The sequence below is a fragment of the Rhinoderma darwinii genome, chromosome 2 (assembly GCF_050947455.1).
Source record: "Rhinoderma darwinii isolate aRhiDar2 chromosome 2, aRhiDar2.hap1, whole genome shotgun sequence".
Taxonomy (NCBI): Eukaryota; Metazoa; Chordata; class Amphibia; order Anura; family Rhinodermatidae; genus Rhinoderma; species Rhinoderma darwinii.
Window position 1 is genome coordinate 2,468,304 of NC_134688.1, and position 13,886 is coordinate 2,482,189.

The 13,886-nt window shown below is 46.5% G+C and overlaps 1 protein-coding gene across 1 annotated transcript in view; it reads right to left on the reverse strand.

Annotated features, from left to right (window-relative positions):
• The window catches only part of LOC142741953 (uncharacterized), a 65,878-nt gene that overhangs the window by 42,586 nt on the left and 9,406 nt on the right, over positions 1 to 13,886 (reverse strand). The window contains exons 3-4 of the mRNA XM_075851275.1: positions 11,611 to 11,840; positions 6,848 to 10,456 (exon numbers count right to left, since the gene is read on the reverse strand). Coding sequence (XP_075707390.1) covers positions 6,849 to 10,456; positions 11,611 to 11,840 — 3,838 coding nt within the window. The 3' untranslated portion in view covers position 6,848. The remainder of the gene's footprint in view (positions 1 to 6,847; positions 10,457 to 11,610; positions 11,841 to 13,886) is intronic.

Here is a 13,886-nt window from a genome sequence, read left to right on the forward strand (position 1 = left end):
TGATGTAATGTCTTTGGAGGATATAATAGTGCTGGAGTGTTATAAGGGGAGCGGCTGATATCAGTCACATATGATGTAATGTCTCTGGAGGATATAATAGTACTGGAGTGATATAAGAGGAGCGGCTGATATCAGTCACATATATGATGTAATGTCTCTGGAGGATATAATAGTACTGGAGTGTTATAAGAGGAGCGGCTGATATCAGTCACATATATGATGTAATGTCTCTGGAGGATATAATAGTACTGGAGTGATTTAAGAGGAGAGGCTGATATCAGTCACACATATGATGTAATGTCTCTGGAGGATATAATAGTGCTTGAGTGATATAAGAGGAGCGGCTGATATCAGTCACATATATGATGTAATGTCTCTGGAGGATATAATAGTGCTGGAGTGATATAAGAGGAGCGGCTGATATCAGTCACACATATGATGTAATGTCTCTGGAGGATATAGTAGTACTGGAGTGATATAAGAGGAGCGGCTGATATCAGTCACATATGATGTAATGTCTCTGGAGGATATAATAGTACTGGAGTGATATAAGAGGAGCGGCTTATATCAGTCACACATATAATGTAATGTTTCTGGAGGATATAATAGTGCTGGAGTGATATAAGAGGAGCGGCTGATATCAGTCACATGATGTAATGTCTCTGGAGGATATAATAGTACTGGAGTGATATAAGAGGAGCGGCTGATATCAGTCACACATATGATGTAATGTCTCTAGAGGATATAATAGTACTGGAGTGATATAAGAGGAGCGGCTGATATCAGTCACACATATGATGTAATGTCTCTGGAGGATATAATAGTACTGGAGTGATATAAGAGGAGCGGCTGATATCAGTCACATATGATGTAATGTCTCTGGAGGATATAATAGTACTGGAGTGATATAAGAGGAGCGGCTGATATCAGTCACATATGATGTAATGTCTCTGGAGGATATAATAGTACTGGAGTGATATAAGAGGAGCGGCTGATATCAGTCACACATATGATGTAATGTCTCTAGAGGATATAATAGTACTGGAGTGATATAAGAGGAGCGGCTGATATCAGTCACACATATGATGTAATGTCTCTGGAGGATATAATAGTACTGGAGTGATATAAGAGGAGCGGCTGATATCAGTCACATATGATGTAATGTCTCTGGAGGATATAATAGTACTGGAGTGATATAAGAGGAGCGGCTGATATCAGTCACATATGATGTAATGTCTCTGGAGGATATAATAGTACTGGAGTGTTATAAGAGGAGCGGCTGATATCAGTCACACATATGATGTAATGTCCCTGGAGGATATAATAGTACTGGAGTGTTATAAGAGGAGCGGCTGATATCAGTCACACATATGATGTAATGTCTCTGGAGGATATAATAGTGCTGGAGTGTTATAAGAGGAGCGGCTGATATCAGTCACACATATGATGTAATGTCTCTGGAGGATATAATAGTACTGGAGTGTTATAATAGGAGCAGCTGATATCAGTCACACATATGATGTAATGTCTCTGGAGGATATAATAGTACTGGAGCGATATAAGAGGAGCGGCTGATATCAGTCACATATGATGTAATGTCTCTGGAGTATATAATAGTACTGGAGCGTTATAAGAGGAGCGGCTGATATCAGTCACATATGATGTAATGTCTCTGGAGAATATAATAGTACTGGAGTGTTATAAGAGGAGCGGCTGATATCAGTCACATATATGATGTAATGTCTCTGGAGGATATAATAGTACTGGAGTGTTATAAGAGGAGCGGCTGATATCAGTCACATATGATGTAATGTCTCTGGAGGATATAATAGTATTGGAGTGTTATAAGAGGAGCGGCTGATATCAGTCACATATATGATGTAATGTCTCTGGAGGATATAATAGTACTGGAGTGATATAAGAGGAGCGGCTGATATCAGTCACACATATGATGTAATGTCTCTGGGGGATATAATAGTGCTGGAGTGTTATAAGAGGAGCAGCTGATATCAGTCACACATATAATGTAATGTCTCTGGAGGATATAATAGTACTGGAGTGATATAAGAGGAGCGGCTGATATCAGTCACACATGATGTAATGTCTGGAGGATATAATAGTACTGGAGTGTTATAAGAGGAGCGGCTGATATCAGTCACATATGATGTAATGTCTCTGGAGGATATAATAGTACTGGAGTGATATAAGAGGAGTGGCTGATATCAGTCACACATATGATGTAATGTCTCTGGAGGATATAATAGTACTGGAGTGATATAAGAGGAGTGGCTGATATCAGTCACATATGATGTAATGTATCTGGAGGATATAATAGTACTGGAGTGATATAAGAGGAGCGGCTGATATCAGTCACACATATGATGTAATGTCTCTGGAGGATATAATAGTACTGGAGTGATATAAGAGGAGCGGCTGATATCAGTCACACATATGATGTAATGTCTCTGGAGGATATAGTAGTACTGGAGTGATATAAGAGGAGCGGCTGATATCAGTCACACATATGATGTAATGTCTCTGGAGGATATAGTAGTGCTGGAGTGTTATAAGAGGAGCGGCTGCTATCAGTCACATATATGATATAATGTCTCTGGAGGATATAATAGTGCTGGAGTGATATAAGAGGAGCGGCTGATATCAGTCACATATATGATGTAATGTCTCTGGAGGATATAATAGTACTGGAGTGTTATAAGAGGAGCGGCTGATATCAGTCACATATGATGTAATGTCTCTGGAGGATATAATAGTACTGGAGTGTTATAAGAGGAGCGGCTGATATCAGTCACATATATGATGTAATGTCTCTGGAGGATATAATAGTACTGGAGTGATATAAGAGGAGCGGCTGATATCAGTCACATATATGATGTAATGTCTCTGGAGGATATAATAGTGCTGGAGTGATATAAGAGGAGCGGCTGATATCAGTCACATATATGATGTAATGTCTCTGGAGGATATAATAGTGCTGGAGTGATATAAGAGGAGCGGCTGATATCAGTCACACATATGATGTAATGTCTGGAGGATATAATAGTACTGGAGTGTTATAAGAGGAGCGGCTGATATCAGTCACATATGATGTAATGTCTCTGGAGGATATAATAGTACTGGAGTGATATAAGAGGAGCTGCTGATATCAGTCACACATATGATGTAATGTCTCTGGAGGATATAATAGTACTGGAGTGTTATAAGAGGAGTGGCTGATATCAGTCACACATATGATGTAATGTCTCTGGGGGATATAATAGTGCTGGAGTGATATAAGAGGGGCGGCTGATATCAGTCACACATATGATGTCATGTGTCTGGAGGATATAATAGTACTGGAGTGTTATAAGAGGAGTGGCTGATATCAGTCACACATATGATGTAATGTCTCTGGGGGATATAATAGTGCTGGAGTGATATAAGAGGGGCGGCTGATATCAGTCACACATATGATGTAATGTCTCTGGAGGATATAATAGTACTGGAGTGATATAAGAGGAGCGGCTGATATCAGTCACACATATGATGTAATGTCTCTGGGGGATATAATAGTGCTGGAGTGATATAAGAGGAGCGGCTGATATCAGTCACACATATGATGTAATGTCTCTGGAGGATATAATAGTGCTGGAGTGATATAAGAGGAGCGGCTGATATCAGTCACATACATGATGTAATGTCTCTGGAGGATATAATAGTGCTGGAGTGATATAAGAGGAGCGGCTGATATCAGTCACACATATGATGTAATGTCTCTGGAGGATATAATAGTGCTGGAGTGATATAAGAGGAGCGGCTGATATCAGTCACATACATGATGTAATGTCTCTGGAGGATATAATAGTACTGGAGTGTTATAAGAGGAGCGGCTGATATCAGTCACACATATGATGTAATGTCTCTGGAGGATATAATAGTACTGGAGTGATATAAGAGAAGCGGCTGATATCAGTCACATATGATGTAATGTCTCTGCAGGATATAATAGTACTGGAGTGATATAAGAGGAGCGGCTGATATCAGTCACACATATGATGTAATGTCTCTGGAGGATATAATAGTACTGGAGTGATATAAGAGGAGCGGCTGATATCAGTCACACATATGATGTAATGTCTCTGGAGGATATAATAGTGCTGGAGTGATATAAGAGGAGCGGCTGATATCAGTCACACATATGATGTAATGTCTCTGGAGGATATAATAGTACTGGAGTGATATAAGAGGAGCGGCTGATATCAGTCACATATGATGTAATGTCTCTGGAGGATATAATAGTACTGGAGTGATATAAGAGAAGCGGCTGATATCAGTCACATATGATGTAATGTCTCTGCAGGATATAATAGTACTGGAGTGATATAAGAGGAGCGGCTGATATCAGTCACACATATGATGTAATGTCTCTGGAGGATATAATAGTGCTGGAGTGATATAAGAGGAGCGGCTGATATCAGTCACACATATGATGTAATGTCTCTGGAGGATATAATAGTACTGGAGTGATATAAGAGGAGCGGCTGATATCAGTCACATATGATGTAATGTCTCTGGAGGATATAATAGTACTGGAGTGATATAAGAGAAGCGGCTGATATCAGTCACATATGATGTAATGTCTCTGCAGGATATAATAGTACTGGAGTGATATAAGAGGAGCGGCTGATATCAGTCACACATATGATGTAATGTCTCTGGAGGATATAATAGTACTGGAGTGTTATAAGAGGAGCGGCTGATATCAGTCACATATGATGTAATGTCTCTGGAGGATATAATAGTACTGGAGTGATATAAGAGGAGCGGCTGATATCAGTCACATATGATGTAATGTCTCTGGAGGATATAATAGTACTGGAGTGATATAAGAGGAGCGGCTGATATCAGTCACATATGATGTAATGTCTCTGGAGGATATAATAGTGCTGGAGTGATATAAGAGGAGCGGCTGATATCAGTCACATATGATGTAATGTCTCTGGAGGATATAATAGTACTGGAGTGATATAAGAGGAGCGGCTGATATCAGTCACACATATGATGTAATGTCTCTGGAGGATATAATAGTGCTGGAGTGATATAAGAGGAGCGGCTGATATCAGTCACATATGATGTAATGTCTCTGGAGGATATAATAGTACTGGAGTGATATAAGAGGAGCGGCTGATATCAGTCACACATATGATGTAATGTCTCTGGAGGATATAATAGTGCTGGAGTGATATAAGAGGAGCGGCTGATATCAGTCACATATGATGTAATGTCTCTGGAGGATATAATAGTACTGGAGTGATATAAGAGGAGCGGCTGATATCAGTCACATATATGATGTAATGTCTCTGGAGGATATAATAGTACTGGAGTGATATAAGAGGAGCGGCTGATATCAGTCACATATGATGTAATGTCTCTGGAGGATATAATAGTACTGGAGTGATATAAGAGGAGCGGCTGATATCAGTCACACATATGATGTAATGTCTCTGGAGGATATAATAGTGCTGGAGTGATATAAGAGGAGCGGCTGATATCAGTCACATATGATGTAATGTTTCTGGAGGATATAATAGTACTGGAGTGATATAAGAGGAGCGGCTGATATCAGTCACACATATGATGTAATGTCTCTGGAGGATATAATAGTGCTGGAGTGATATAAGAGGAGCGGCTGATATCAGTCACATATGATGTAATGTCTCTGGAGGATATAATAGTACTGGAGTGATATAAGAGGAGCGGCTGATATCAGTCACATATATGATGTAATGTCTCTGGAGGATATAATAATACTGGAGTGATATAAGAGGAGCGGCTGATATCAGTCACATATATGATGTAATGTCTCTTATTTGGTGGAGTCTGGGAGGAGGGGGACATGTAATTTGGTGGAGTCTGGGAGGAGGGGGGACATGTAATTTGGTGGAGTCTGGGAGGAGGGGGGACATGTAATGTGGTGGAGTCTGGGAGGAGGGGGGACATGTAATGTGGTGGAGTCTGGGAGGAGGGGGACATGTAATTTGGTGGAGTCTGGGAGGAGGGAGGACATGTAATGTGGTGGAGTCTGGGAGGAGGGGGACATGTAATTTGGTGGAGTCTGGGGGAGGGGGAGACATGTAATTTGGTGGAGTCTGAAGAGGGTGGACATGTAATTTGGTGGAGTCTGGGGGAGGGGGGGACATGTAATTTGGTGGAGTCTGGGGGAGGGGGGGACATGTAATTTGGTGGAGTCTGGGAGAAGGGGGGGGACATGTAATTTGGTGGAGTCTGAAGAGGGTGGACATGTAATTTGGTGGAGTCTGGGGGAGGGGGGGACATGTAATTTGGTGGAGTCTGGGAGAAGGGGGGGACATGTAATTTGGTGGAGTCTGGGAGAAGGGGGGGACATGTAATTTGGTGGAGTCTGGGAGAAGGGGGGGACATGTAATTTGGTGGAGTCTGGGAGAAGGGGGGGACATGTACTTTGGTGGAGTCTGGGGGAGGGGGGGACATGTAATTTGGTGGAGTCTGGGAGAAGGGGGGGACATGTAATTTGGTGGAGTCTGGGAGAAGGGGGGGACATGTAATTTGGTGGAGTCTGGGGGAAGGGGGGGACATGTAATTTTGTGGAGTCTGGGAGAAGGGGGGGACATGTACTTTGGTGGAGTCTGGGGGAGGGGGGGACATGTAATTTGGTGGAGTCTGGGAGAAGGGGGGGACATGTAATTTGGTGGAGTCTGGGAGAAGGGGGGGACATGTAATTTGGTGGGTCTGGGGGAGGGGGGGGACATGTAATTTGGTGGAGTCTGGGAGAAGGGGGAGACATGTAATTTGCCGTTATTTTGTCTGGTACCTCATAATGGTGTCTCTTTCCTGTAGTTGAACCCACACGTGCGACCCTCGAACTGCAGCTTGATGGCCTGCTTAAGGTGAAGCTGAGGGTCCATGGTGGTGATGGAGATAAGTGGAGAGCTCGGTCCTCCCGGGGAGCAGGTCTGGTCTCCTTTAGTTGGGGAGCTCAGAGGTTCCTTCTTATGATGAGGCACAACATCTCCTGATCTCCCGGCTGAGTACATAGGGTCCTTGGCAGGGGGCACTTGATCATGTTTAGGTGAGGTCACCATGTTGGAGACTTTCTTTTTGGGATCCGCAGTGGTCTTGGAGAAGGGCCCAGGGTCATTCCTGCTCTTTGGAGAGTACACGGGGCTCCCGCTTACCTGAGAAGACTTCACTGCTTCGGGCTGATCAGACTTTTTGGCAATGTTTTTGTTTTTCTTCGGAGACTTTTTGTGGCAGATTTCCCTGGCGGTGCCAGCTTGACTGGAGGAATATCCCGAGCTGCTGGTCTTGGTTTGGCTGGAGTCTTTTGACGGGGCAAAGGGTCTTGTGTTATCTATTAGGTGGACACTATCACCGGTCTTGAAGCGGAGGGGCGCAGGACTGCCGTATTTGGGGTTTGTGACTATTCCATTTCTCTTAAGTTCACGGTCGGAAGAACTGGGATTTTGGTTGGACCTGGTAATCACTTCCCAATGATCTATTTCCGGAAGCATGCCGGGGTTAGCCGACACAGCGGTCTGGAGACCAGGGAAACCTACCATACCGGTGAGGACAACAGCTTGTCGAGAGCGGCTGCGGGGAAGAGAGTGCTGCTGAACCTGCTGGGTAAAAGTAAGGCTGTCCATGGGCACGGTGGCCTGGGAATGGTAAGTGGAAGAGGTCAGAACAGACCCGGTCGAGCTCTTCAGGGAGTTCTCCAGTGAGCGGCTGCCTGTGGACACCGGAGAAAGTGTAGACCAGCTGCCACCTCCACCTTCTACTCTCTCAGCTGCAGACGACTCTTTTACTGGAGCCTTTACCATTTGTCCCTGGTACGAGGGAACACCGTGAGCTTCTAAAAGATGAATGATCGCCATGTGCCCACCTTTGGCTGCAACTTTTACAGGGGTGCGTCCATAGTGGTCAGAATGAAAGGGGCTGGCATTGCCCTCCTCTAGAAGAACTCTGGCCATCTCTTCGTGCCCTTCCTGAGCTGCTATACACAGAGGGGTGGCTCCCTGGGAACATTGCGAATCAGTAAACGCCCCATGCCCGATCAGAAGTTGGGCAATGTTGGCTTGTCCTCTCCAGGCAGCGCAGTGTAAAGGAGTTCTGTTCTCCTTGTCGAATGCATTGCAATTTGCCCTGCCGACCCCCAGAAGAAGATGAGCCATGTCTAAGTCCCCTTGCCAGCAGGAGGCATGCAAAGCTGTCCGTTCTTCTGGGTCCCTAACCTCAGGGTCAGTGCCATGCTCCAACAGAGCCTTTGCTATGTCTGCGAGTCCTTGCAGGGCTAAGAGGTGCAGTAGTGGTTTACCTTGGGTGGTCTTCACATCAGGGTCTGCTCCTTTTCTCAGTAGTAACTCCACTGTGCCCTTGTGGCCGGCAAGAGCAGCAAAGCACAAAGCTGTCATCCCATCACTGGCCTGCTGGTTCACAGGGGCGCCTCGGTTTATCAGTAGCTCTACGCAGCCGGTGTGCCCTTCTTCAGCTGCGAGAAGAAGCGGCGTGTATCCTTCTTTGGCCCTTAGTCCCACCTTAGCTCCTCCATCCACCAGGGTACGGCAAATACTTCTCCGACCTTCACAAGCGGCCCAATGCAAGGCAGTCCACCCCATGTGGTCCTGATTATTCTCATTTAGACCCCGATCCAGTAAGACCCTCACTGACTCTTCGCCTCGAGCTGCAGCAGCTGCCAATAGAAGTGCTGACCTCCCTTCTCTGTCTAAAACATCTGTTGAAGCCCCCCAGAGAAGTAGTACCCTCACTGTCTCAGCATGCCCTCCAGAGGCCGCTGCCAGAAGTGGTGTCATCTGGTCTTCTCCAGGTCTGTCAGGGTCTGCCCCAGCCTCGAGAAGAAGCTCTGCCACTTCTTCTTGCCCCTCATAAGCAGCGACCAGTAGCGGTGTTAACCCCTCCTTGTCTTGCAGCTCTGGAATGGCCCCATGTTCCAACAATACAGATATCAGCTGTTGATGTCTATGCCCAGTTGGCACACACAGACATGAAACGGCAAGGGCAGAACGTCCTTCTACATCGCACCTATTCACATTAGCTCCTGATTCCAGTAACAATTCGGCAACTGTACAATGGCCCATGTATGCAGCTGCCATGAGAGGAGTACGGCCCTCAACATCCGCATGGTCTATCTCTGCTCCAGCCTTTAGTAAGGCCTTGACGGGACCCTCGTGACCGCCCCATGCTGCTGCCCTCAGTGCGGTCCGTCCATCAGGACCAGAGGTATCCGGCTGAGCCCCAAATGCAATCAGTGACTCTACTACTTCTGTGTGGCCTCCCCACGCCGCAGCACGCAAAGGGGTCCAACCACGACTGTCACTATGGTCGTGCCGGGAGCCATGTTCAAGAAGGAGCTCCACCACTGACAAGTGTCCCTGGTGTGCAGCCAGTCCCAAAGGAGTTTGCCCATCTTCATCTGTGGCCTCCAGATTGGCGCCTCTGGAAAGCATTAGTTTAACTGCATCAAGATTTCCAGCGTGGGCCGCGGCAGCAAGCAACGTCCTCCCGGCTCTGTCCCTCTGATTCAGTCCACCCCCCATCTCTAACAGGAACTCCAGAGAGATGCCTCGCTCCAGGGTCCTCTTTAGGGCACTTGAATCATCCACAATGGAAGCCCCGTCAACTTTTGGCCGAGCTAACAAGAGCAACTGCAAGACTTCCAACTCTAAGGAAACGTTCGAGGCTAAACAGTCCGACACCGGGACCTCGGTCCACACCAGCCACAGAGCCAAGTGCGATGGCTCCAGTCCCCGAATGTCAGCCAGAAGAAGATGTTTTGCCAACTGGGCAACCTCAGCTGGTGACAGGTCTGGTGCCCGTGTTGATAAGCTCATGGCGAGCATGGAGTGGCCCTCTGTGACGTTGCACAGGTATTTCTGGGTACAGTATTTCACGTCCAGGAGCCACTCGGAGAAGCTGTGATGGAAGGGCACCACCTGGGCGCTGTCCAGTGGGTGTAGCAGCACGGAAATGGATGCCAGGACCTTATTAAACTCCTCCACTCTCCACCCTGTCATCTGTTTTGTCCACACGGCCTTATGGAGCTGTGATGGGGACAGAGGGATCGGAGAGGCCAAGATGGCGTTCAGCAGCGTTCGCACCAGGCAGAACTGGCGGCCAGAGAACAGTCGTTGGCACAGCCATAAGTAGAGTCCATTTAAGGTGCCGGGGATGTGGCGGATCTCTCGGAGGAGGACGGACCCTTTGGAGACGCCATCCAGCACGCACTGCAGGAACAGGAAGCAGCCGTTGCTCTTTATGTGGAGTTGGTTCAGCATCTCTGCCGTGTCCAGGGTCAGGTGCTGCCGCAGAGCCGTCTCGCAGTCCAGGCGCCACAGGATGTAGTGCTGGACATCACGCACAATGTGAGCCTTGCGGAGGTCGTCCAAGCACAGTCTGCGGAAACCTGAGGACCACAGAAGGAAAGCACTCAGTGACCCCAGAATCCACTCATGTTTTATATAGGGGATCTTATAGTAATTACATATATACCTGCGGAAACTACTACTCTCAGCATGTTCTGGCAGCCACAGGCTGTATATCTTCTATAGGAGACCAGTAATTATCTGATAACCCTGATCCATAGGAGACGAGTTACTATCTGACAACCCTGATCTATAGGAGACGAGTTATTATATGACAGCCCTGATCTATAGGAGACGAGTTATTATATGACAGCCCTGATCTATAGGAGACGAGTTATTATCCAACAACCCTGATCTATGGGAGACTAGTTATCTGACAACCCTGATCTATAGGAGACGAGTTATTATCTGACAACCCTGATCTATAGGAGACGAGTTATTATCTGACAACCCTGATCTATAGGAGACGAGTTATTATATGACAACCCTGATCTATAGGGGACGAGTTATTATCCAACAACCCTGATCTATAGGAGACTAGTTATCTGACAGCCCTGATCTATAGGAGACGAGTTATTATCTGACAACCCTGATCTATAGGAGACGAGTTATTATATGACAACCCTGATCTATAGGGGACGAGTTAGTATCTGACAACCCTGATCTATAGGGGACGAGTTATTATCTGACAACCCTGATCTATAGGGGACGAGTTATTATCTGACAACCCTGATCTATAGGAGACGAGTTATTATCTGACAACCCTGATCTATAGGAGACGAGTTATTATATGACAACCCTGATCTATAGGGGACAAGTTATTATCCAGCAACCCTGATCTATAGGAGACTAGTTATCTGACAACCCTGATCTATAGGAGACGAGTTATTATCTGACAACCCTGATCTATAGGAGACGAGTTATTATCTGACAACCCTGATCTATAGGAGACGAGTTATTATCTGACAACCCTGATCTATAGGAGACGAGTTATTATCTGACAACCCTGATCTATAGGGGACGAGTTATTAGCTGACAGACCTGATCTATAGTAGACGAGTTATTATCTGACAACCCTGATCTATAGGAGACGAGTTATTATCGAACAACCACGCTTGTGTCCGGCACAGTTGCAGTATATTAGGCCATGCAGTACATTATATAATATTATACCGGTTGAGTGGCGCCTCCTCACCTGTGAACATCTTGGTGATGGACTTGTTCTGCCTCCGCGTGGAGCACACCAGCAGCAGCCATGGGGGGAGCAGCTCATGGTGAGAGGCCAGCAGCTCAGCGATGGTGCAGCCAGAATCTCCAGAAAATCCATCAGATCGACAGCAGCAGCACATCTCATCCACCGAGTCCACAAGGAGCAAGAGGTTCTGCGAGGGCGGCGGCAGCTCCACCAGCGGGGCCAAGACCGTCCTACAAAGAACACACCGTCAGTGACCCAAAAATCTGCAGAGCATCTCTACCTAGTGATTGTGGGCTACAGTCTGTCAGGTTATTATGGGATGCAGTGCGGAGTCTGTCAGGTTATTATAGGATGCAGTGGGGAGTGTCTGTCAGGTTATTATGGGATGCAGTGGGGAGTGTCTGTCAGGTTATTATAGGATGCAGTGCAGAGTGTCTGTCAGGTTATTATGGGATGCAGCGCAGAGTCTGTCAGTTTATTATGGGATGCAGTGCGGAGTGTCTGTCAGGTTATTATGGGATGCAGTGCGGAGTGTCGGTCAGGTTATTATGGGATGTAGTGTGGAGTGTATATCAGGTTATTATAGGATGCAGTGCGGAGTGTCTGTCAGGTTATTATGGGATGCAGCGCGGAGTCTCTGTCAGTTTATTATGGGATGCAGCGCGGAGTGTGTGTCAGGTTATTATGGGAAGCAGTGCGGAGTGTCTGTCAGGTTATTATGGGATGCAGCGCGGAGTGTCTGTCAGGTTATTATGGGATGCAGTGCGGAGTGTGTCAGGTTATTATGGGATGCAGTGTGGAGTGTCTGTCAGGTTATTATGGGATGCAGTGTGGGGTCTGTCAGGTTATTATGGGATGCAGTGTGGGGTCTCTGTCAGGTTATTATGGGATGCAGTGCGGAGTGTCTGTTAGGTTATTATGGGATGCAGCGCGGAGTCTCTTTTAGGTTATTATGGGATGCAGCGCGGAGTCTCTGTCAGGTTATTATGGGATGCAGTGCGGAGAGTCTGTCAGGTTATTATGGGATACAGTGCGGAGAGTCTGTTAGGTTATCATGAGATGCAGTGCGGAGTGTCTGTCAGGTTATTATGGGATACAGTGCGGAGTGTGTGTCAGGTTATTATGGGATGCAGTGCGGAGTGTCTGTCAGGTTATTATGGGATGCAGCGCGGAGTGTGTCAGGTTATTATGGGATGCAGTGGGGAGTTTGTCAGGTTATTATGGGATGCAGTGCGGAGTGTCTGTCAGGTTATTATGGGATGCAGCGCGGAGTGTGGCAGGTTATTATGGGATGCAGTGTGGAGTGTCTGTCAGGTTATTATGGGATGCAGTGCGGAGTGTGTGTCAGGATATTATGGGATGCAGTGTGGAGTGGGTCAGGTTATTATGGGATGCAGTGTGGAGTGTATATCAGGTTATTATAGGATGCAGTGCGGAGTCCCTGTCAGGTTATTATGGGATGCAGTGTGGAGTGTATATCAGGCTATTATAGGATGCAGTGGGGAGTCTCTGTCAGGTTATTATGGGATGTAGTGTGGAGTGTATATCAAGTTATTATGGGATGCAGTGCGGAGTCTCTGTCAGGTTATTATGGGATGCAGTGCGGAGTGTGTGTCAGGTTATTATGGGATGCAGTGCGGAGTGTCTGTCAGGTTATTATGGGATACAGTGCGGAGTGTGTGTCAGGTTATTATGGGATGCAGTGCGGAGTGTCTGTCAGGTTATTATGGGATGCAGCGCGGAGTGTGGCAGGTTATTATGGGATGCAGTGTGGAGTGTGTGTCAGGTTATTATGGGATGCTGCAGTGCGGAGTGTGTGTCAGGATATTATGGGATGCAGTGTGGAGTGTATATCAGGTTATTATAGGATGCAGTGCGGAGTCCCTGTCAGGTTATTATGGGATGCAGTGTGGAGTGTATATCAGGCTATTATAGGATGCAGTGGGGAGTCTCTGTCAGGTTATTATGGGATGCAGTGTGGAGTGTGTCAAGTTATTATGGGATGCAGTGCGGAGTCTCTGTCAGGTTATTATGGGATGCAGTGCGGAGTCTCTGTCAGGTTATTATGGGATGCAGTGCGGAGTGTGTGTCAGGTTATTATGGGATGCAGTGTGGAGTGTATATCAGGTTATTATAGGATGCAGTGCGGAGTCCCTGTCAGGTTATTATGGGATGCAGTGTGGAGTGTATATCAGGCTATTATAGGATGGGGTGCGGAGTCTCTGTCAGGTTATTATGGGATGCAGTGTGGAGTGTGTCAAGTTATTATGGGATGC